At 43.8% G+C, this 24,334-nt stretch overlaps 1 protein-coding gene across 1 annotated transcript in view; it reads right to left on the reverse strand.

Moving 5' to 3' along the window:
- The window catches only part of DNAH7 (dynein axonemal heavy chain 7), a gene marked incomplete at both ends in the record, with an annotated part of 165,773 nt that overhangs the window by 119,694 nt on the left and 21,745 nt on the right, over positions 1-24,334 (reverse strand). Inside the window, 11 exons of the mRNA XM_079783090.1 lie at positions 1,686-1,872; positions 4,129-4,814; positions 6,498-6,644; positions 9,259-9,483; positions 11,602-11,680; positions 13,942-14,069; positions 15,081-15,353; positions 17,251-17,430; positions 18,259-18,442; positions 20,380-20,499; positions 23,012-23,137. Of these exons, the coding sequence (XP_079639216.1) occupies positions 1,686-1,872; positions 4,129-4,814; positions 6,498-6,644; positions 9,259-9,483; positions 11,602-11,680; positions 13,942-14,069; positions 15,081-15,353; positions 17,251-17,430; positions 18,259-18,442; positions 20,380-20,499; positions 23,012-23,137 (2,335 nt within the window). The remainder of the gene's footprint in view (positions 1-1,685; positions 1,873-4,128; positions 4,815-6,497; positions 6,645-9,258; positions 9,484-11,601; positions 11,681-13,941; positions 14,070-15,080; positions 15,354-17,250; positions 17,431-18,258; positions 18,443-20,379; positions 20,500-23,011; positions 23,138-24,334) is intronic.

Consider the following 24,334-nt stretch of genomic DNA (forward strand, 5'->3'; position numbering starts at 1 on the left):
TTGAATTTTCGGAGAAGGTTTTTTCAGAAAAGAAACTCAGAATTCTTAGAACCTACCATAATTCCAGGACCGATCTCCATTTAATTATTCATTCACTCGCTCAACAAATATCTACCAAGGGCCTGCTACCTGTCAGGCGCTGTTCTAATTAGTGCTCGGGGAGAACATGAGAGGCCAAGGCCCAGCCTCCAGGGGAGACAGCCAGTGAAGGGGGCCACAGTAATTCAGACACCACATCGCGGGTGCGAAGGGGAAGGAGGCTACAGATAAGAAGATGGAGGCTACGAGTGCCAGGACGGCCAAGGCCGGTTTCAGGCTGACATGGGGTGCTCCACGGGAAGACTCTTTTTAGAAAGGCGATCTGAGAAAAGACTCCAAGGGAGCAAAGGCATTCATTAGCCCTGCAGGATCTGGAGGGACAGCATTCCAGGAAGAGGGTCCAGTAAGTGTGTTTGACATGTGTCCTTACAAAAAAAAAAAAGGAAGCCAGTGTAGCCGGGAAAGGGTCAGGAGGGGGTGAGTTATAGGACGGAGAGGGCAAGGGCAGGGTCAGCGGGTCAGGGACCCCCTGTTCGAGGAAACCCGGGATAGGCCCCCACAGAAGCATTTCTCCCCGGACCCCAGATGCTCCAACCAGCCGAATGGGAGATTGGGGAGCAGAATGGTGCACAGTTTATTGGGTGAATTGGTGGGAAGCCTCATTCTTTCCTTCTTTCCTATATTTATTGACTCAGCCAGGGCAGAAGCGTCATCCCTGTCTTCACTCCCGAGTTCTCGGGCCCCGGCAGGCTGTATCTGGAAGCCGCCGCCTGCCTGGATCTGGGGGGACACATACCGTGCAGCCCCCAGAGCTGCTCCCTGACTCCCAGACTCCTGCTCCCGGGGTACAGCGCCGGTCCGCGGCAGGCGACATCCGCTTTTATAAGGTCAGTGCGCCCATCGGGGCCTGAAACCTCACGGGTGCCAGGCCAAGGCCTCGTTTCCCTGGTAACGGCAGTGCCTTCGCAGTGTTGAAGCTGTGATGATGCGTCGCTCAGCAAGTCGATGAATGACAGCACCAGCAGGAGCCGGGACTCAGGCAGGAAAAGTGCACCTGGAGCGGGCGAGTCACTGTCCCCTCGTCGGAAGGGGTCCGATGCATTGGGCTCCCCCGCCCCCGCCTCCCCCAGCTGCCTGGGCCTTCAGGTGTGGCACTGCCCCAGGAGCATGACATGCTAGCGCTGCTGTCTTCAGTGTTACCTGTTTCTATGGAATCCCCTCCTTAACGTTCATGGAAAGTTCTCCTGCACATGATCGGTGCTGATTAATTGATTGCAGTTTGTTTGTATAGGTTGGGCTCTTTGGACTTACTTATATTTGCAACTCTCCCTGCGGGGCGTCTGCTGACTGGGTGGCTGATGCTGACATGTCTCCACCACAGCACCCAGAGGGGGGGAGCCTGTGGCCCGGGAGCACAGGCCTTCCTAGCGGAGCGCACGGTAAGAACCGCAACTACACCCAAATGGCGCCACGTAACGACAATTTCAACTTGGACCTCAGGAAGTAATCAGGACAAAATACGCATTTTGCTTTTGATATTTCTTGCTCCTGCAAGTCTAAAAGACCACGGCTTATTTGGATTGTTTTAAAAACAAAAATCATGTCATTTCAACCAAATAATCACATTCTCAGAGAGCGGTACCCACTTGTAGGACGGTTTTCATGATGTCTCTCCACGTTTTGTCCACCGTCGTGAACCGCCGGCCTTCCTCGGGCATCTGGGACATGATGTCGGGCGAGCTGAAGATGGGCTCCAGGTAGAGCCACGTGGCTTGGACCTTGAGCCACTCGTCCAGAATCTCCTGCAGCAGCAGCAGCTTGCCTTCCCATTCTCTGAGGAGCAAACACAGCGGCTCTGGTCAACAGCACACCAAGCACGGTTGACGATGACTAATCAACACCATGACCAGACGGTCAATCTTGGATGCAAAGTTGTTACTGCATTTTCCATTTGTTTGTCTTCATTCACAGATAAGTTCTACAAAGTCTGCTGTATAGTCATAGCATCCACCTCTATGTGTATGTAGATATGCATGTGAACATATACCTATCTACAAATGGGCTAGTTCCCGGACGTGTTGTAACAATGAACCTCTCAGCAACCCAATACCATGGCGAGAGGATGCACACTGAGGAATGGGCTTTGGAGAGAGCACTGGTGTTCGTGAGGAAGGACATTTTGAACTTCTTAGGAAAGGTAGCTTATCCAAGATTCATTTCTTTTAACATTCTTCTTTTTTTAAAAAAATTGGGGCCTATCAAGGCTTTATTTTCAGAATAAAGTATTTCAATTCATAAGATGTAATTGGCATTTAAAAAAATCCACATAAATATATTAGTGGGGCATTCATGAGAAGGATACACTTCAGAACTTACATAGGTTGTCAGTTCATTCCTAAATACGAAGAACAAAAATAATAACTTGATTTCCTCAAGAATAAATATTATAATTACACCATAATCTAATAACTTTAAAAGCACAGTTCTAAGGTCTCGGTATGTCTTTGCTCTATCCTCACATCCTCACATACATGCCAATGGGGAGACTAAGGCACACAGAGGTTAAGTGCCATGTTCAAGTTTACCCAACTAATAAGCGATAGAGGCAGATTTGAACCCGGACTGCTAGAACCACTATGCTATAAGAGCTAGAACCACTATGCTATAAGAGCTAGAACCACTATGCTAAAAGAGCTAACAGAACCATAAGGAAGAATAATTAATTCACAGCAACAGAACTTAGAGATGGAATAGCTTTACACTGTATGTGTACAGTAACACACCAGTTATATGTGAAGGTCTGTAATTTTAGATTGTTAAAGCCAGAAAATATAAATAAGAGTTGTAAAAGTCACCAGGCATTTTCACCCTAGCTGGTTGCTCAGTGGTTAGAGCTTCGGCCCACAGACCTAAGGGTCATGGGTTTGATTCCCGCTCAACGGCACGTACCTCAGTTGCAGGCTCGATTCCCAGCCCGGTCAGAGTCAGGATGCATGTGGGAGGCAACCCATCGATGTGTCTCTCTCACATAGGTGTTTCTCTCTCTCCCTCTCCCCCTCAGCCCTCTCTTTCACTCTCTCTAAAAATCAATGAAAAAATATTCTTGGGTGAGGATTTAAAAAATAATAATAATAAATAAAAGTCATCAGACATTTTCAAGTGGCTTTTTAAAATACTCTCCATGTTTATCACTGGGTTTGTTTAACCTCTTTTCACCAGAAGAAATGAATGCCCCTGCTTTCCTCCGGTAGTGGTCCCTGTTTCTCCATCCGACTTCTGACTGAGGCAGAAAATGTTCTCGCTCCTAACGATCTCATGCGTAGTCCTTAAACATAGACTCCAGATACACCACTTTCAGAGCGCTTCAAAAACTAGTCTTGATGAGCACATGGGAAGAAGCAGGGCAGGAGACAGCCACCAAACAGAGACCGAGCCGGAGCCCAATATATATACTTTATAAATTTAGGGTAATATAAAGTAGTTAGCTTTCCTTGTCATGCAAATTCATACCGAAGAAGGGAGACTGATTTGGATTTACTCTCTTTTTAAGGTAAAATGTAAACTTTTAATACAAATTATAAAGATTGACAGACGGGATAAGAGTTAATTTAATGGGCTGTGTCAAATGTCTAAAATACAAGACTAAAAAAATCTAGTTCCATTCTTTTGCACTTTTCTAGCAATCCTTCGTGATTAGGAATGGAAATTACAATGGACTTTTAGGGATTATCCACACTAAACTATTTAGTATATTTAGAAAACGACATTATTTTCAGTTTTACAGTCTATGGTTTCTATAGACACGGAGTTATTTTTGAGAGTCAAATATGTAAGATCAGATTGTAGGCAATAAAAAGAGGCTGATTGCCCATACCTTGTTATGAACATAGAAGACAGCAGAGACCAGTTCTTGCCCCAAAGCGATGAAAGGCATCATTCCTTACAATGAACTATTTCAAATACTAAGTATGAGATGCAGAATCACTTTCAAAAAACAACTCTGCATTACATATGAGTGACGATTTTGGCAACAAAACAAGTGTGGGCTTTGGGTAACAGTATAAACCTTGTCAAACACATGTCACTCACCTGATTTGCTTTTCATAAGGCTTAATGAAAGGAGAGCCTCGCATCGTCTGTGTCTTAATAATGTGGTCATCCAACAACATCTGAATTTCGTCAACTGAGGACAAAATCGATGTCCCGGATTCTCTGTAAGAGAGAATGACAAATTCCATCGAGTCCCACTCTTTCATCATCTTCTCCAAGTTCTTCTCGAGAGAATACTCCTTGCTGGCTGCCTCGCTGATGCCTTCAAACCTGTCCAAGTACGGCTCCAGGTTCATGTCCAGGAAAGGGGAGACGGTGGAGTCGTCCGCCGGCTGCAGGGGGAAGCCCACGATGTTGGACATGGCCTCCCAGTGCCGGGGGCGCAGCCCGGGGTTGCAGATCACTTGGATGAGCGGGATGTGCTGCTTGAAGTCCTCCACCTTCGCCTTCACTTTCTTCGTCATGGCCAGCGCGTTGGGAGAGTCGTGGAAGGTCTTCTCCAGCTTGTAGAGGCCTCGCCAGTAGTTCCCAACATCCGCCTCCACCTGGTCGGGGTCCACCTTGTGATACGGCCCTTCTGTCCACGCTCGGTACTTCCCGCTAAACTCGACGGCGGTCTCGTAGAGACGGAGGTAGGGGTTCAGGCTATCCTGGATCTTTTTGCGCTGAGGATACTGGGACGGTGCCCAACCAAAGGCCTCCTCTTCCGCATTGAACTGCTCGATCTGGAAGGACGGGCATGAAAGGCATCATTCTGAAAGTGAGCGATACTCCAAATGACGTCTTACAAAATATCAAGTGTGACCCCAAAAGCCCTCATTAGCCCTAAGGTTGCGTTGACATTAGGTCTAATCTAGAAAGACTGTTTAATTACAGTTTCCAGAGGGCAATGACTAGGTGCGTTCCTAACGCAGCAAAATAAATTTCACATATAAAGAAGCCTTTGCCCATCAGAGATACTGAGGATATAGCTTCATTCGGTAAGTAACAAGAACCTACGTACTTGAACACACACAGCATTGTGTTGGGTCCGGTGGAAAATGGTTAAGTATTATATTGCAAAGTTCCAACTCCAAGGAGTTAGAATCCAGCCGAGGAGACAGGACATAAGTACGCAAAAGTTAAATTGCAATTATTCAGTAATAGTGTAAACAACAGAAGAGATGTCTTAGATCAGTAGCTGTTTAATATCAAAGGAACGGTGTGTACAAAACAATGCTATCACTCAGAGACGAAAGAGCATGCTGGAATAGTCCTTCCATAGAGAAGATACACCTGGAACTGGGTCTTGAAAATCAATAGAATAAGAAAAGGAAAAAAACACACACACTGATTTCTTCTTAGTGTAGTTGTGAAGCATGTGAGTATTTGAGTGGTTAGAGGAGAAATCTATAGAATTGAAGTGTGAGCTCAATATATAAATTATGCAGGTAACTAAAAATCTCAGTGGCGTCAGTTGTAAAAAAGTCTACAAAGTTTATTTCTCTTTTCTCAACATGTGTTTACGTATTTGTGATGATTATACACTAATTACTTGCTCTGATAAGATACTAAAATCTTTCAATGGAAGAAAAATGGCAGAGCGTCGTAATGTGTTCTGTTTTCATATTTCCCTTTTTATTAAAAAAAAAACACACAATTAACCATGTCAAACACCTCACACAGCAACGAATATAGCTTTTCCCCTTCCAGCTTCTCCTAACGAGAAAGCCCCTTTCTGAAGTGGCACCGTTGGGAGCCAGGGAGCCGGATGGGAAATCAGGGCCTGATTTAAAAACAGTGACGAGGAGCCAACTCCACAGCAGCCAGGCACCTGAGGCACGCGTTTAAATGGCACAGAATGGAAGCTGAGAAGCTGACGGAGACATGGCACCTTCTTTCAAATAAAAAAATGGAGGCCATCGAAATGGCATCACGCCCCGTCGAAAGCAGCGATGCCACGTCTTGAGGCATGCCTGTAAGACCTGTTTGCGCCATTCACGTTATTCTCTAATGAAATGTAGTGAAACGTGTTCCATTTGCAGCTATTCCTTAAAGGTGAACACACAATGCAGATCCAATCCTCTCCCTCTTGAATGGATTCATCCTCTTAAGGATTGTTTTTTTTTTTTTAATTTCTTTATTGATTAAGGTATCACATATTGTCCTCATCCCCCCATTCCCATCCCAAACCCCTCCCCACGCATGCCCCCACCCCCCTGTTGTCCGTGACCATTGGTTAGGCTTATAGGCATGTATACAAGTCCTTTGGTTGATCTCTCCCCATTTCCCCCACCCTCCCCTGCCTTCTCTCTGAGGTTTGACAGTCTGATCGATGCTTCCCTGTCTCCGGGTCTGTTTTTGTTCATCAGTTTATGTTGTTCATTATTTCCCCTAGATGAGTGAGGTCATGTGATTGTTAACTGCACCTTGTCCGCGGCGAGGTCCAGCTTTGCATTCAGCGTCTGGGCCTTTTTCAGGTACCGCTGCACGTCCTGCAGGTCTCCCAGCGAGTAGAACTCCTCCGACTGCTTCGCGTAGCTCTCCAGTTCCTCCACAAACCGCTCGCACCGCAGCTGGCAGGATAAAACAGCACCGCTCGTTACCCTTTTGAAAGTTAGAACCCCGAGGCCTCAAGAGAAAATGTGCATGCCTGTAAGGGCTGCCGGAATTGTTATTAAGATATTTTGATGTTGGCAAAATATAAAGAAAGGGATCACCTGGAAGATGACTGGAATCTAAAATAGACAGAAGTTTTCAGAGTAGGATTTAAAACTGATGATTAAGATTCCTGTGATTCACAAATTAGAGAAAGTTTACCCTCGTGCTATCCATGTGAGAAGTTCTAACTAACCAAATGATTAAGAATGTGTTAGACGATGGTATTCCTTAGGATGCTAAAGAATTTATGCTAATAAATGATATATAAGCCTTTGAAAATCCCATAGAATCATCAAGTATGGGACTCAAAGAAAACTCCAATATTTTAAAGGCTCTAAAGATATCTGAGGCCCTACAACAAACAACTGGAAAAGATATTTAATCGTGTTCTGACATTCAAATATCTTTTTAATTAGCAATGCTAAAAAAAAGGACTCTAGGCTTATTTTTCTTATCCTAGGGGCTCTCTTCACAAGAAATGTGTAAGGTAAGTAAAAGCCCCAAAACTATAGCTTTCCAATATAAAACAGGTGTGTGGGGGTTTTTTTTATGAGAAAGGCTTATTATAACATTTTCATTGGTAAGGCATTAAATAAATCCTGAAAAGTAGTTCTTGATGAAATATTTAAAAGTTGAATCTAGGTTATTCAAAAATAGATTTTATATTTTATAGATTCCTAGGTTGATTTCTGTCCTCTTTCCTTTAGTTTCCTGGCAAAGCTGTTGCTCTGGACCAGCGAGGGAGTGGGAAGGAGAGGCACAATTCACCCACACTGTGTAGAATAGAATCCTTTACAGTAAAGTAGAGATCATTTTGAGCCACTTAGCATTTTCTAAGATGTGATTATATTGTAACTTAAGCATCTACTACTTATTATTCCTGATGTTGCCTACAAGTTCTTAAAAATTCTGAAATGGCCTAAATGTAAACCAGAAATATAGACTGCAGTTCAAAATGAAGTGTTTTTTTGTTTGTTTGTTTCTCTCAATGAATTATTCTCCAAACCACATACTCCCCAATTAACTGCACTTGTGCTGTGCTGGAAAGACGCTGGGCTTGCTACCTCGCCCCTGGCCGCCTGGGACACTCACTCTGGGAACCTTCGCTTTCCATTTGTAAACACTAAGCCAGTGGTCGGCAAACTCATTAGTCAACAGAGCCAAACATCAACAGTACAACGATTGAAATTTCTTTGGAGAGCCAAATTTTTTAAACTTAAACTTCTTCTAACGCCACTTCTTCAAAATAGACTCGCCCAGGCCGTGGCATTTTGTGGAAGAGCCACACTCAAGGCGCCAAAGAGCCACATGTGGCTCGAGAGCCGCAGTTTGCCGACCATGGCACTAAGCCCATTACTCAGACAGCAGCTCGGAGAGCTCAGGGCGTGCCGTGTCAGTCACTCCGCTGGCCAGGGGGAAACAGACAGAGAGGGTCAAACCCAAGCCTGCTGCCGGGAGCTCTGGTCTAGTGGGGAGATAGTCCTGAGAATGACAGCAATCAGGTGACCAGGCGATCAGGTGACCAGGCCAGGGGCGAGGGGCCGGCAGAGGCTCTAACCGCTAACTGTGCAGGGGAGCAGGGAGGCAGCACGGAGCCCTGACTCCCAGGGCGTCTCCGAAAGTCAGACGAGTGAGCTAGACAGACAGACACGCAGCCTGCGGGCAGGAGGCGCTCCAGAGCGAGGGGGAGGAATGCGCAGGAGATGACAGGCAGGCGTGGGAGAGCAGGGACCTTAGGTTGCTCAGGGTCACTGAAAAGTCAAGAACATGGAGTGGGAAGAGGTAGGAGATGAGGCTGGGCAGGTAGACAGGGACAATTACAAGCATCTTATATGTAGGACAAAAATGGTTAGCGTAAGAGCGAGTTAAGAGCGAGGATTCTAGCTGGGCCAGTGTGGCTCAGTGGTTGAGCATCAACCTATGAACCAGAAGATCACAGTTGGATTCCAGGTCAGGGCATTTGCCCGGGTTGTGAGCTCCATCACCAGTAGGGGGCGTGCAGGAAGCAGCCCATCAATGATTCTCTCTCATCATTCATGTTTCTCTCTCTCTCTCTCTCTCTCTTCTCTCTCTCTCTCTCTCTCTCTCTCTCTCTCTCTCTCTCTCTCTCTCTCCCTTCCGCTCTGAAAGCAATAAAAATATATATTGGGGGGGAAAAGTGATGATTTTAGGCTCAGTAATTAGGCGAGTTTGAGCAATTATAAGGTGTGCAGGCACACTTCATCAAGAGAGTTTGACAATAAATGATAAAAGTAAAGGAACTCAGCAGAGCATTCACTAGGACTGTATAAGTACTGTTTTTATAAGCGGCCATGTGTGGGCAATGTATTTGAATGTTTTCTCCCTTGAAAAAAATCAGGAAATGACACCCCAACGCTCCAGTGTGTGTGCTCCCTTCTGCTACGATGGACAGCATGCGGGAGCTGGAATGGATGGCCTGTGGATTGCCGAGGTACCACGCTACCTAGGAAGGTAAAACGTAAACGTGTCAAGACAATGGAAAGCATTTAAAATCTCCATGGTGCCAACCTTAAGACCATCTTGGTATTGTTCCGTTTTCTCTGCGATGATCCTCCGGTGCTCGTCGAAGATCTCCTCCATCCTCCCGTACCACTGGAAGACGTTGTTGTTGAGCCTGATGTCTGCTGGGGAGAAGGTGGCGCATTCGATGAGGAAGGAGAGGCAGTTTTTAGAATCCACCAGTCTGCGTCCCAAATCAATCATGTCAACCGTCTCTACTTTCTTAATATAAGCCTGCGGGGAACAGAGATTACAGGTGGCGTTTTCATGAACAGCTCCTGTCAGAAAACAGCCTGAAGACACACACTGCATAAATATATACGCTATAGACTTGTTAAAAGGACTGTAGACTTGGTTCAAGACTGGGGACCACAGTACAGGACCTCTGCTAAACAGCAGGGGGCAGTAAAATACAAACACATAAGAAATTTCTTATTTCCCAGAAGCCCACAGCATTCTTCTCTGGTTTTCCAAACACGTAAGATGCAAACCGTGGTATCTTCACAACTAACAAAACATCTAACTGATGACACAGTACTTTTGTAATTTGGTTAATCAGCTTTCTGTAGTCAAAGAACTGGGTTTTTATGTCCCTTTCTGATAATAAATGACCAATTTCTGTATTAAATAAACTGAGAAACTATTTTGCCTTTGTGGCAATAAACGTTTTTAAGGTACAGAAATCTTTTAAATACCAGTTAAGGAATCCCATTTGCTAATTCTGTAAAAGGTTGCTATGAACAACAGAAATTCACATGAAATAACACCAAATTCCTTAATATTCCCAGTCACGGTTAAGAGGGTAAATAAATGATACTCTACATAGTCAGCGTTTATTTTTCCAAGGGAATTTACAGTTATGAAACTCTCCAGCTATATTTATAATCACCCATAATCCAAGTATCACTTGATGTCTTATAACAACTAATATAAAATATGCAAATATTCTAAAAGAGAATATATATAGACATGTGTGCATATTTCACTCCTCCCCCACACACATAAATTCACACCCTAAGAACTTTAGTCTAATATAAATACTTTCAAAAAATAGAACTTTTTTATATAGAGGCTAATATGTAAGAGTTGATTGTAATGATTTTAACAAACCTTCACATGAATAATTTAAAATCTGCATTGCCCTAGCTGGTTTGGCTCAGTGGATAGAGTGTTAGCCTGTGGACTGAAGAATCCTGGGTTTGATTCTAGTCAAAGGCATATGCGGGCTCGATTCCCAGTAGGGGGTGTGCAGGAGGCAGCCGATCAATGATTCTCTCTCATCATTGATGTTTCTATCTCTCTCTCCCGCTCCCTTCCTCTCTGAAATCAATAAATATACATATATGTAAAATATAAAGTAAAATGTGCATTATCATTTGAATTCATTTTGAAATTTCTTGTCTATACAAAGAATTAAATGATTTTTACACGTTTTGCTTAAATATTTTTAAATCTAAAAATGAAAGGGTTCTATTTTGCATCTTGGGACTGCTTTAAAAGAAAAAAAAAAAAAGATCCCATAAAAGCGTAATGTTGTGAGAATGATAAAGGACTAAAATGAAATGATGGTTAACTAGTTGTTCCATATTATTTTATTCACCTTCAAGCACAGGAGTAATATTAAAAAAAGGTAAAAGTGAGATATCCACTATTTTCAGTACCATAAACTCTATGCTCAAAACATAATATATTTCAGCAAAGTATAACAGAAAATTTTAATATTTAACAAAATTTAGCCTATAGAAAAACAAAAAATAAATCACTTAAGGATTAAATTTTCGTTGATAAAAGGTAAAGGTAATCGCCTATCTCAGTTTGCCCAGATGGTCCTGGTTTATGCCTTTCGTTGTGAACGGTGCTCTCAATACCATCCTGGGAGACGATGCTTAAAAGCCTCACCCGCCCCCTCCCAGGACCTGCCCACAGACCCTCTCCCTCTGACCCTGGACACGGGACGGTTTTCTCAATGGGATGTGAGCTCATGTGACCCGAGGACAACCTGAGAAGCACTCGTGAAGCTGAGCCTGTTCTTGTGCCTCTGCCGGGTCAGGAGCGCCCAGGGAGCCGGCTGGAGGCCGGAGAAGAGCCGAGGCCATGGCTCAGCCAGTCCCACTGGTGAGCCCAGCTGAGACCCGCGGGCTCCCTGTGAGCGGCCCAACTGAGCCCAGAGCCGCCCCGCAGCGCCGGCCCGCACCGCCACCTGCAGGCTCATCAGTAACTCGACGGAATAGTTTAAGGCGCCGTTATCACTTCCGGAGGGGTTTGTTATTGCACTATCATGTCAATAATTGCAAGAGCTGAGAACAAAACTATTTGATGCACATACAACCGTAAAGACTCTGTAGGCGGTACCTTCATTTCCATCAGCTCCGCTGTGTTGGGAGGGGTGCTGAGAGCCTTCTCAGCGATCTTCTCAAACTCATCACATAGCCTGAAACAGCCGGCGAGAGCCAGAATTAACTTCCTTCCCAAATACGTTCCTCTATCCCACATAAATGCTCCAGCCCATGAAACATAAAACAAGATTATCTTACTTATATGGTATCTAAGGAATTTAAAGCAAGTTTGTGTTCACTTAGTCAATACACATTTGCTGTTCGTCTGTTATATTCCCAACGGCGGTACACGTGACACAGGAATGAGTGAAAGGTAACCCTGGCCCTCAAGGAGTTCACAGGCCACAGGGGAGACAGAGCCTTAAACGATCACTTCCGACCGAGAGTTTCGGGGCCTGGCAGACGGGGCTGCGATGGCGGGGAACCAAGTGGCCCAAAGGAAGGCGGGAGTGACGCCACTGGACGGAGTGCTTCACTCGGGCCCGTGTGCCAGAAACTTCTGGTAAGATGCAAGTATTGCCCGCTGATTGGGGTTGTGGCCAAAATAAATAACGAAGTTACTGTGAGGCTGAAAACAAACCAAGTGTGAGCTGGGCGCTAAGGACGTCCAGATAAAATGTATAGAAAGGTCTTCAAGAAGACTGGCCGCGAGGTGGAGGAGAGTGGGATGGCGTGGGGATGACGCTGAGGTGAGGCAGGGGCTGGGAGAGGGCTTGAACATGTCTGTAAATTTCGGGGGTGGAATCACAGAGAAAGAGAGGGCGGACCGGGAGCAGCCGGAGGGTGGAAGCGATGGGGTGGAGCTCACACGCAGGTAGAGAGACCTGTGGATGGTGTGAGAGACTTGCCCTCTGAGCTCGTGGGGAGGTGGTCTGTGGTGGGGGGGGGGGGGGTTCATGGAGAGGCGGGTGAGACAGAGAGGGACAAGAAGCTGAGGGCATGCACAGCCCATGGTCCCTGCAACAGCCCCGATGCGTCCTCTGTGCATCCGATGAGTCCGGTGAGAGGATCGTTAGGGGAGCGGGGGAAGGAGAAGGGGCTGGAGCTCAGAGGGCGGTAAGAGGCGGGGAAATAGCTGTGAAGTTAAAAGAAATACTTCTCTCGGCGTGCAAAGCTGCCGTACAGGGTATTTGCACTCTTCTCCCGGTGCTCTTAGAGGGGAGGGTGCTCTGCCGAATATGTGCTCCCGGTTCCTAGAGAAGCTGCCCCAGCCCAGTGCTCTCTCACCCGGTGCTCCCTCTCCCGGCCCGCCCTCCCCTCCCCCTCACAGTGTCTGAGAGAGGAGCACACACCCTCCAGCTTCGGACTGACCGGGCCTTCCACGCAGTCTCTCTCTGCTTGGCGTTCTCTGGCCCGCACCGCTCACCTGGCAGCCTCCCACTCCTTCCAAACGAACCCGCCGCCGCCTCCCCTGGGCAGCCTGCCCTGATGTGGCCTTCTCCCCCACCCTCTCCCCGGAGAGAAGGCTGGGTCCTTCCCTGTCCTGCTTCTGCGGCCCAGGCAGGCCTTACTGCGGGCGATGGTCATTCACGGCCTGCATGTGTCTGTGTGTCTGTTTCCCCGGCAGCACTGCCTCCCCCCAGCAGTCACAGCTGTAGTCCCGGGGCCCAGGGTCTGGCTAACATGCGGTCAGTAAATGAAGCTTGTTTCCGGCTTCTTACAGCCAGGAAGAAATGTCCCTTCCAACGATTTCTTTTTCTCTCCAATACCGTAACTATACACATTCCCATTATTTGTGCCGCCCCCCGCCCCCCCACAATTAAACGGATACCAGAAAAGAGGTGGCCAGCGCAGCACTGACACCAGTTGTTGGAAGACGAGCTATACGTCCCGTCTAAGTCACCCGGCAGTCTGCTTCAGCATTCTGCGAGGTGACTTCCCACGGGTCAAGTCTCCTAAGAATCTCAAGGTTCGTCAAGCAATGGGCTCTTCGCTAAGACGAAGAGTTCCCACGGCCTTGAAGAGTAGTGACAGCAAGAGGAAGCTCCAGATGTGCGGGTCCCTAAGGACCCAGGACAACGACCGCGTGAATCCACTTTGAAAACCCACTTTGGGTACTGATTACGCAACTTTAAAAATATGAACGCAGACAACGCCCGCCTGGCTCGTGCAAGTGAAATGCAAAGCTTTTTCATGCCACTTTAATTAAAAAAACTGGAAAGGTGCCTGTGGTGAAAAAATACTAATAATCACCAAATAACACAAAAAGCCAAATAGAAATAAATTCGGCATTATCTTTTCTTTTGGGTCACTTATGACACGATTCTAAGCCATTTGTGTAGTTGAATGACAGTTGATTCTATTTCACAGTATCCCATCCCCCCAAATAAAAATTTAATCAAAATCACATAAATACCTTGTATTTACTTCTTGATGGTCTCTGAACATTTTAGCTATAAGTTTTCCACAAATAATCTCTGCTCGCTTCACCAAAGCTCTAATTAAATCATCACAGCGTATTTCAAACATTCCTAAGCGAACAGTCTACAATGCCAAGTATTAGAAGTTTAGTAAACATGATAAAAATAAAAGGTTCCTACAATTTTGCCTTTCTGACATTAATTGTGTGTGTGTGTGTGTGTGTGTGTGTGTGTGATCTAATAACATTGAGGGTGGTTTTTTTCATGTCATGTAGGCGGGTTTTTTAAATACTCATTTGTTTTTACAACTATCTTTTGGGTAAATCTCTTTGAAGAGTTTGTTATCTTGAAAGCCAATTCTACTTCAAGATAATAATAAATATAAAAACTTTGGAGAACTATGTTATTGCTTAACAGTATAAGATTTAAGTGTTATATTTGCTTTGTACACAAAAAGTAACATGTTCATGGTAGAAAATTTAGATAATATCAAAAAAGGAGGAGATTTTAATTTACCAGTCTCCTACTAAACAGAAGTAACCATATTTGGGTGAAATTACCATATTTTCCAAAGGAGTTATAAACATTAAAGTAAAAAAATTAAGTTCTGCCCTAGCTGATTTGGCTCAGTGGATTGAGCGTCGGCCTGCGGGCCAAAGGGTCCCGGGTTCGATTCCGGTCAAGGGCACGTGCCTCTGTTGCCCGGGCCCTGGTCGGGGCTCATGCAGGAGGCAACCAATCGATGTGTTTCTCTCACATCGATGCTTCTCTCTCTCTCTTTCTTTCTCTCTTCCACTCTCTTTTAAAATCAATGGAAAAATATCCTCGGGCGAGGATTAATCAAAAAAGTAAAAATTTAAGTTCTTGGGATTGTTGAGGGGTCAGATGAAAGGGCTTAAGAAGTTAGGGCTGTAGTAGACTTTCAACTCTATGAGCACCAAAACCGTGTCTGTTTTGTCCAGCTCCTGCATCCCGGGTTTCCCACAATGCTTGGCACATGGAAAGGCTCAGTCGGTATTTTCCCTTTTGCTGGTCCCGGTCTAAGTCTCCCCCGGTGTGGCCTGAAGACACATTCTGGTGACCCCGGGGGAATGCCCTCAGGTCCAGAAAAGAGCCGTACAAATGGGCCACCCACCTTTCTCGTTGTGTACTGTATGTCCTCTATCAGTTGTTGGTATTTGCGGATTTCTTGTATTATTCTCTCGTAATGATGGTTTTCTGCAAGGAAAGCATCCACATCCCGCTCAGCTTTCCTGGTGATCAAGAAGTCGTACTTGTCGTAGAGTTTGAGGTGCTCGATGGGGGCTGCGCTCTCTCTCATGATCACCTCCTTAACCTTTTCTTTGTGAGCTTCAATGATTTCATCCAGAATTATTGGTGCCAAGGTTGTTGGCTTAGAGTTACTGTCCTAAACAGAGGGATGGGGGAGGGGGGACAATGGTAGTAATTTGAAATACCTTATATAAAGGTAACTGTGTCATTTAGCTTTGTAAAAAGGCCAATCTTACCATATTGACATTTTTTTTTATTCACAAGGTCTTTTTGATTTTCTATTCTCTGAAGTAAGATATGCAGTCTTTCTATTTTATTGTTTTCTGGGTTTTTTGTATATTTTAAATATCTAGGTTTCATATAACTTTTTATTTTTTCATAAGGCTATCTACCTAGTTTATGTTTTGCTTTTCTCTATGGATGAAAGAACAGTCACTTAAAAATATACACCAAGTAAGAGAATATAAAAACAGCAAACTCCAGATTTTATTTGTCCAATTGTATATGCTAGTTTTATGAGGTAGTGTTTGCATTGTACACTATTTAAAAAAATAAGGCATTTTAATGTCACATCATCATGTTTTTTTGATCACAGTACATTTTCACTTTGAGGAGTAACGTGTCTAGAGCAAGGAAAGACTGTTTACTCATTATTGACCTCTGATTAATGAACAGCAACGAGAGCAGACGAAAATCCCTCGTTGCAAAATTTGCGTTCTGCTATCATCATTAGCATAATGGTGGGCAAGAATGGATCAGACATGATTTCAAATAAGCAAACAAATCTCAACAGCATTTCTCCTCTTTTTCAAATAAGAGGACAAATAAATGTGCTTACATGGTTTATCATCTTGAACCAAGTTAGTGGCTGTTCGGCAGCATTCAAATTGATAATATCTAAGGATTCTTTAAGAGAACTAATTTAGTCAGGTATCCAGGGTGCATTTGACTACTATGCCCCCTAGTGGGTATTTCAGGAAATTATTTTGCTTAGAACTGGAGATGCTTCATGAGAACTTGAGTGAATCCCACCACCACCACCTCACCCCTTGGCTCCGTGGATGAGGGTGTCATCTTCTCTCAGAAAGAACGTCAGACTAAAGCCATCTCTATTGTGTACTGTATTCCATGTAAAATCATTGGATCTAATGTAAAGCTCATTAGTGTTCATTATGGAATGTTTCTTAAATGTATTAACAGCCTGTGTAATTTTTAAAGGCTATAGATTTACTTTTCTAAAGAGAACTGGAGACCAGTACTTCGGAACTATATTAGAAAGTATTGTTTTCATGTGACTCTTAATCAGTCCCTATCAAGAGCGAAGAGAAATGATATATTAGATGAGATAGTTCCGTGTTCAAAAGCATCTCAAATTATATCAAGAGATGGTGATGTATGCGGACTCACAACACTTTAAGTTACTCGTAGGTTTGCCTTCTGTGGGGGAAAGGGTTTAATTAAAAAAAAATAATTTCCCTTTTAATTTCTATCAAAATTTGTGTAAGAAACATCTATCTGAATTCCACCTCAGCAATTGCTGCCAAAGATCATTAAGAGCATGCTCATTATCTTACTCAAAGGCCTCTCTAAAGCTGGTATTTAGGTGGTATTCTAGTAAAGCCATCTCCAACAATGCAGACTTTGGTAAACCATCCTCCTCCATGCATCCTTCTGTCTCTTTCCTGTGTGAGTAACTTGTAAGATCTCTGTTTCTCCCTGGGCATGAACTTTGGGTAGAGGGACTTCCCATTTCTTTTTGCTTTCTCTTTCCATTTCTGTTTGATCATCCCGGAAAGTACGTTAGCCTGGGACTGTCTCTCTCTGACCAGCAGATTCCAGTGGAAGACTGGACTGAGAAACTAGGGGTATTGTTAGGGAAGTTAATGGGAAAACAGTATTCTTTTGGAGCAAAACTTCCTTATAAGTCAATGTTACTAGGCTGTTTAAATTCTCCAAAGCAGAGGATCCCTGTCGACACCTTTTGAAGTGAGTAGCATGCCAACTCAAGCAATCAGAATATACTTGTTACTTACCCACTTGGAATACAATTTTGTCTCCACCCTCGGCACAAAACTGACAGCTTTAATCATGACATCATAAATATTTAAAAAGATGTCTATATAGTCTTCGAACTGAGGTTCAAACTTAATGGTGTCATTATCAAGAAGCAGCCTCATGATGAAACCTGGATGTTCAAAAGCTCTAACAGAATCCTGCAAAAAAAGTATATATTCTTGGGTTATTATTTATTAATTAGTGTCTTACTTTCCATACGAACGACTGTAAACCTACCTTTGCCCCACCCTGCACATAGGAACTGCGATAGACTGAGAAGTGTGCTGGCCCCGTTGGAATATGGGGAATCCACCGCTCCGCTTACGCCCTGGATGGCTAAGCCGAAGAAGAGCTACTGAAAAGGGCAAGTGACTCCCAGCTGGACTCGCTGGCGTCTAGCAGCCACGGGGCCTATAGATTCTGGGAAAAGGAGGATGTGCATGGCAGTGGGGCTCTAGAATCGTGCAAAAAAGAGCCCAACAGGAGAACATTCAAATTCCCAGACAAAAAAAAAGTCCCAGGTCCTGCTCACACTGTAATAGAACCTCTTCCGGAAAGAAAAGAGTTTCTCGTGGAAACGTTCCCCGGCCATCGTGACCCAAATTTCCTAATTGTGGGAATTTTCACGTATTTCTGCTGATCCTCACCCATGTGCTGATTGATACCCACGTATCCTAAACACACAGGCTGACATTCACTTGGTGATGTTGTTGTTTTAAACAGATATGCATAATGGGTCTAAGGACATACAACGTGAGGCAAAAGTAGGTTTATAGTTGTGAGTATGAGAAACACAGTCTATTCTTGTGTTATTAATTATTAGTTATTGTATCATTTTCCAAAAGAACAGCTGTAAACCTAATTATGCCCCACCTTCTGTACTTTCTGCTGTCCCACTGGTAAAGGCATTTTAGCCTTTCTTCCCTGAAAAGATTGAAAAGGAGTAAGTTAGTCGGTGAATACTGGTGTAACCGAACCAGTCTTACCGGGGGCTGTGCGATTAAGTCTGTGAAGTCCTGCATGGAGGCCAGCGTGAGGTCCTGCAGCTGCAGCGTCATCAGGGTGGCAGCGCAGTTGAAAAAGGACTCCAGCTTGGCGCTGCTCTCGCCAGTGGGCAGCTGCTTCTTTTTATTGCCTTGGTAGTAAATGTTCTGCACTTCCGGAAACCACCTTGAAAGAACAACAGACTCTTAAAAGCTCACGCTCTTAGTGGATTGCCCCTTTCACACTGAGCGTTAACAGTAACTGCTGGGCAGCTGAAGGCCTTCGCCGAGAGGCAGGGTGCTAAGTGACACTGCCCGCTGCCTGGATGTAAGCGCTGGCCTAGCTCACATCTCCCTGGAACGGGCACTTGCGTCACAGCCAATAGAAAACGACGCAGTGGTGTGACGCTGTGAGGAAATGTAACTCCTCACAGGAACTATGATGGATGCACTTTCTGAATAAATATGACAACTAACTTCATTGACTGTTACAAGGTGCTTCTGTTGTCCGGGCTCCCGAATGTTCTTCAGGGAATGGATTTGCTTAAAGCTGAACAACTGATCGGGCCAAGGGAGGGTTTGTAGGGTTCAACCCAGTTGACGTTTTAAGCTGTCCTATCTGTTTCACCGCGACTTGAAAACAAGGTACAAATCAACGAAATCAAGTAGATTATATTTTTATTCCCCTGAATGTAAAATCCTGAAACAGTGCGTGAGATTAAAATGTGTCTGTATCCTTATGATAAAAGGAAAACAGTGAAATTCATATATAGATACATCAGGATGATAATAGGTGAAGTTTTCTGTTTATAAAACCACTGTCCAACACTACGAAATTAAGGAATACTGGTACCTCTTTCACGAGAGATAACGGATTTTTTAAAACAGGGAATCCATAACCTCAGGAGTTGCCTGAGTGCTCCAAGAACAAGCTAAGCTTTAAATATATGCATTCACCCCATTAACAAATATGTATTAGTGTCTACCCTGTGCTGGGGACATGTCATGAGAGATATAAAACTTTATGACATCATCCCTTCTCTCATAATAATGAAGGCCATGTGTCATGGCAGCAAAACAGCTTTGAAGTCAAAGGACAGAGATGTAATTTCCCATTTATTAGTGAAGAAGGGTTTTATAGTGAAGATGGCAGTTTCACTATAAAGAATAGACAGAAATGATGCCCAGCTGACCTATGAACCAGGAGGTCAGGGTTTGATTCCTGGTCAGGGCACATGCCGGGGTTGTGGGCTCGAGCCTCCCAGTGTGGGGCATGCAGGAGACAGCCAAGCCATGATTCTCTCTCATTATTGATGTTTCTGTCTCTCTCCCTCTCCCTTCCTCTCTGAAATCAATAAAAATATATATTTTTAAAAAAGAATAGATAGACATGAAATGAGAAAGACCCTGAGAAAAGGATGTGGAGTAGAAGCAGAATAGTAAGTAAAACAGGTGGGGTAGGTGAAGCTAATATATCTGATCGTGTCACTGCCTATAAGTAGAGGTACTAGGCTAGAAAAGAGGAGGAAATAAGTGGGGGAAATGCTGTGAGCACTTCTGCAGAACTTGGGAGCGGAGTGTTCGAACTTGGGACAGCCTCACCCGTTAAGATGAAGCTCTGGTGCAATTATCATTTGACAAATCTGACCTCCAATGAGATTGTAAACTTCTTTAAAGGATGTATTTTCCCCACCTAATCATTCTTGAAACTCTTCTGCATCTCTCATCCAAAAGCAAAATGAAAAAAGCATAGCAACCTGCATGTGTCAATAGTAGATGTCAAATAAATATCTGGCAAGTGAGCAGTTGACGATCATTCCCCCGTGGGACAATAAGGATGAATCTTGAGGGTGTTATGCTAAGCAAACTAAATCAGAGCTGAGGTGGAAACCAGACATTAAGAAAAAGGTAACCATCAATCACAATCATTTTAGTTTCTGTACAATCTGTGCTGTGTAGAACATTTGGGTAGACATCACAGACCAAAGCAGGTAACCATATCATATTTAACTCTTAAGCAGAAATGATTACAAACTTGTTAAAATTCAATTTTCTAAAAGCAGTTAAAATGCAGAACCCCACCAATCCCATTTTTAAATTCATTATCCTCTGTCAAAACTTTACGTTTTAAGTAGAGTCTCTTTGGCAGTTTCCAGGTGTCTCATGATGATGGTCTGAAAATTTGACAGCTCTAACGCCTCCTGGCGATTGTGAAATTCCTCTGTATCAATTAAACGTAATTTCCTGTGAGATAAAAATGAACAGTGGTTTTATATTTTGTATTTTGCTATTTTATCCCTTCTAAAAAATATGATATTTCTAAGTTTTATCACTAAAATTTATGTTTCATAAAATTAAAAATTCAAATACATGCGATAATATAATTTTAAATATAATTAACATATTTTGCATGTGACTTTCCAACTTTCCCAGCACCATTTATTGAAGAGGCTTTTCCCCATCCATTAGATGTTTTTGGCTCCTTTATAAAAATGTATTTGCCCGTGTACATGTAGGTTTACTTCTGGACTCTCAGTTCCGTTTCATTGGTCTGGGTGTCTGTTTTTCTACCAGTACCGTGCTGTTTTGATTACTGTCACTTTGTAGTAGAATCTGAAGTCAGGGAGGGTGACACCTCCAGCTTTGTTCTTTTTTCTCAGGATTGCTTTGGCTACTCGGGGTCTTTTGTGGTTCCACTTGTCCCCATGCACCAAAATTAACTCAAAATGAATTAAAGACCTAACTATAAGACCTGAAACAACAAATTAAGTAGAAGATAACATAGGTACTAAACTTATGGGCTTACTATATGTGGTTTACTCATTGATTACCTATTAGTATAATTGTGTTACTCACTACAATTTAACTATAGATTTCTTCCCTATTTCCATGTGATTAAGTGATTTCTATATTATTTGGAAGATAGTAACCACTATTAAAAACATCACATTTAATCTTTACTTAAAGGTTAATATAAAATCCTGGCTAGTAAATAAAACACATTTCAGATCGATTTATTTATACTCCTTTCACAAGCTAAATTAATCTCTTAGGTCATAAAGCATTCAGTACAGGGCATGGCTGCAGAGAACCAAGATCAACAGTTATTAATACAAATGTGAGAAGCCTGATCAGAAGGCTGAATTGGGCTCTTTGAATATTCCAGGGTGAATATTTGCATTTTATTACCTACTGCTGACTCAATGGCCTAAAGCAAACTCCCCCAACCTGATAATCTTACTGTTTACTGAACATTACCATTGATATGTCTGTTTGCATTCCTAAAAGGCAATTGTGTATTCTAGTAAATAAGACTCAGTGAAACTTGATTGACTACTACAGTTAAGCTTTCCCTGGCTTCCCCCATAATTTCCAAATTTATATTTCTTGTCTTGTGTGTCAATTTGCGCATCAGCTCTTTCCAAGCCTTTGAACCTGAAAATCACGCTGGCCGTGGCTTTTCACACGGCTGACCCACGAGGCACAGAGGGGGGTTAGCGTTGCTGGCGCCCCTTTGCTAAGGTGATGGGTGTGCTGGACCACTGGGCGGTGTGGCGTAAGGGCTTGCACAGGGTGCTTTGAAAACTCAGCCTAATGGCACGTCTAACAGACAAAGCCTAGCCCTTTATGAACGAGCTGAGCCGTGGGCCCACCCAGCCCAGCGTGTTCTGTGTTCCCGCAGCTCCACCGGTGAGTGGCTGAGAGGAAAACCCGTGGTGGGGGAGAAAAGGCTCGCAGACCCCGTCTCCCTCCCCCCGCCCACACCTCCCCAGGCCAGGGTGCCCTCTCCTCGGCCATAAAACAGGCCCATCCGTGTTTTGAGGGGGCTGTTGGGAGACCTTCTTTAGGAAAAATGACATATATGCATTACTGTTGCATATTTACAAAGACATATTCCCAGTGCCCTGGAAGTGGCAGTTGGAGGAAGGGGAGATGATGAAGCTGGAGCTTCTAAAAGACGAGGCGAACCGTCCTCAGCCCGGGCCAAGCTCTCCAGCTTCACAGCGCCCACCAGCGCTCCTCCCGCTGGCCCCGTCCCCACAGGACAGGGCCCGGGAGGTGATGCCTGGCCCGGGTCACCCAGGACCGTCACTCATGCCACTCGCATGGGCAATATTGTCTAGGTAGCGGCCAATGTTCTGTGGGATTTAAAATAGGACATGATACGCCCAGCCAGAGTGGCTCAGTGGTTGAGTGTTGACCTATGAACCTGGAGGTCAGCGTTCAATTCCCGTCAGGGAACATGCCCGGGTTTTGGGCTCGATCTCCAATGTGGGGTGTGCTGGAGGCAGCCGATCAATGATTCTCTCTCATCATTGACATTTCTATCTCTCTCTTCCTTTCCCTTCCTCTTGGAATTCAATAAAAATATATTTAAAAAAAAACACACAACAGGGCATGATAATTCAGCCCCTGAACTGTAATTACCCCTTAAAGATTGTGTGAGAGGGGAACAAGGGGGGGGAATGGGAGATATCTGTAATACTATCAACAATAAAAAATATATTAAAAAAAAAGATTGTGTGATATCAGGGTATGGGATGGGGAGGGGAGAACTGGATTAGAGAGAGAGGCAGTGTTTGCTTTTTATTCCATACATTTCTATATTGCTCACTTAAAACCATGCTTAAATACTTACATGGCATTTGTGATATTTTTAAGATTTGCCCTCCAAGTGGAAAAGAGATAGTTAAGATGCCATAGGATAATTTCCATCTCAAAAACAAAGCACAGCGCAGCCAGGCCCGACACTCACTTGAAGCTGCTGTGCCACAGGTCCAGCACCGCCAGCATCGTGGGGTTCATCGCGTTCAAGTGGTCCCGGATGTAGCCGCTCGCGGCCAAGAACGATTTCCTCCACGGCTTCGGGAGAATTTCCATTCTGAAAACGGAGAAAATACTATGTAACCTTCTCTAAAGATCCAAAGAAAGTATTTGTATAGCTGATGTACTTTTTGAGGAATAATGGTTTAATTTTAATTAAAAATATGATGCATCCCTCATGGTAATAACAGTACAAGTCATGCTCTTTGTAATTTATTACAATCTCAGGACCATGATGCATATGAAATTAGATTTGAATGTTTATCACGTATGGTGGGGTTTTTTTCTCTAAACAGTTTGTCCTATTGAGTCCAAAAATAAACTATAATCATCAAACAGAAACATGTGATGCTATATATATACATCTTAAAAGGTTTTCTTAAACAGGACACAAAACATTTAACTTTTCCTTTATTTTTAAAACATTGCAAGGATATAGTCCTTCCTCCTATGGAATGCCCTTGAAACTCACCTCTGTTAATGTGTGAAGGGCATCTACAAAATCGGACACTAATATTCTCACTTAAAGCCACTTCCTCTGTAAGTCCTATGACCTGAATAACCATCTTTTCCATATTGAAGATGTGCCACCTTCATCTTTCAGAGCATATGTAAACATTTACATTTTATGCTTATAATTTTTTACCCGCACTGATTTTAAACACCCAGTCTTGTTTTGTTACGCAGTAAATTTAATCCAGGTTTTTAGTTGTGGCCACACCACCTTTACAAGGGCGACTTCTGTCTATCTCCAGGAGAAAGGCTGTTCTCCATGCAAGATACGCTGGAAATGGCTGCAAGACTTTTTATTTTTGTCATCATAGGAAACAATTTGGGAAACTTTAAATCGGTATAAAAGAAAAAGAAGTAAAACTGAATTGGTTACCTAATTATATCAGCATAAATTCTAGTCTTCAAACTAAGGAATTTATTCCTAAATGGTAATTATTTTAGGGAAAATATATAACAAGTGAATTTTCCCATTATGTGTTCCATATTTTAATCCATGTAATACATTAAAATATATTCTGTGTATGCATATTTCCTGCCACCTTCCCATGTGGTTTGGGGCATTCAAATTGCCATCAAACTTTTAAATCCCTACTAGAGGCCCGGTGCATGAAATTCGTGCACTCAGGCGGGGGTGGGGGGGTTCCTTCAGCCCAGCCTGTGCCCTCTCACAGTCCGGGAGCCCTCGGGAAGCAGGCCTAAGCCATCAGTCAGACATCCTTAGTGCTGCTGCAGAGGCAGGAGA

This window comes from Cnephaeus nilssonii (genome assembly GCF_951640355.1).
Source record: "Cnephaeus nilssonii genome assembly, chromosome: 10".
Taxonomy (NCBI): domain Eukaryota; kingdom Metazoa; phylum Chordata; class Mammalia; order Chiroptera; family Vespertilionidae; genus Cnephaeus; species Cnephaeus nilssonii.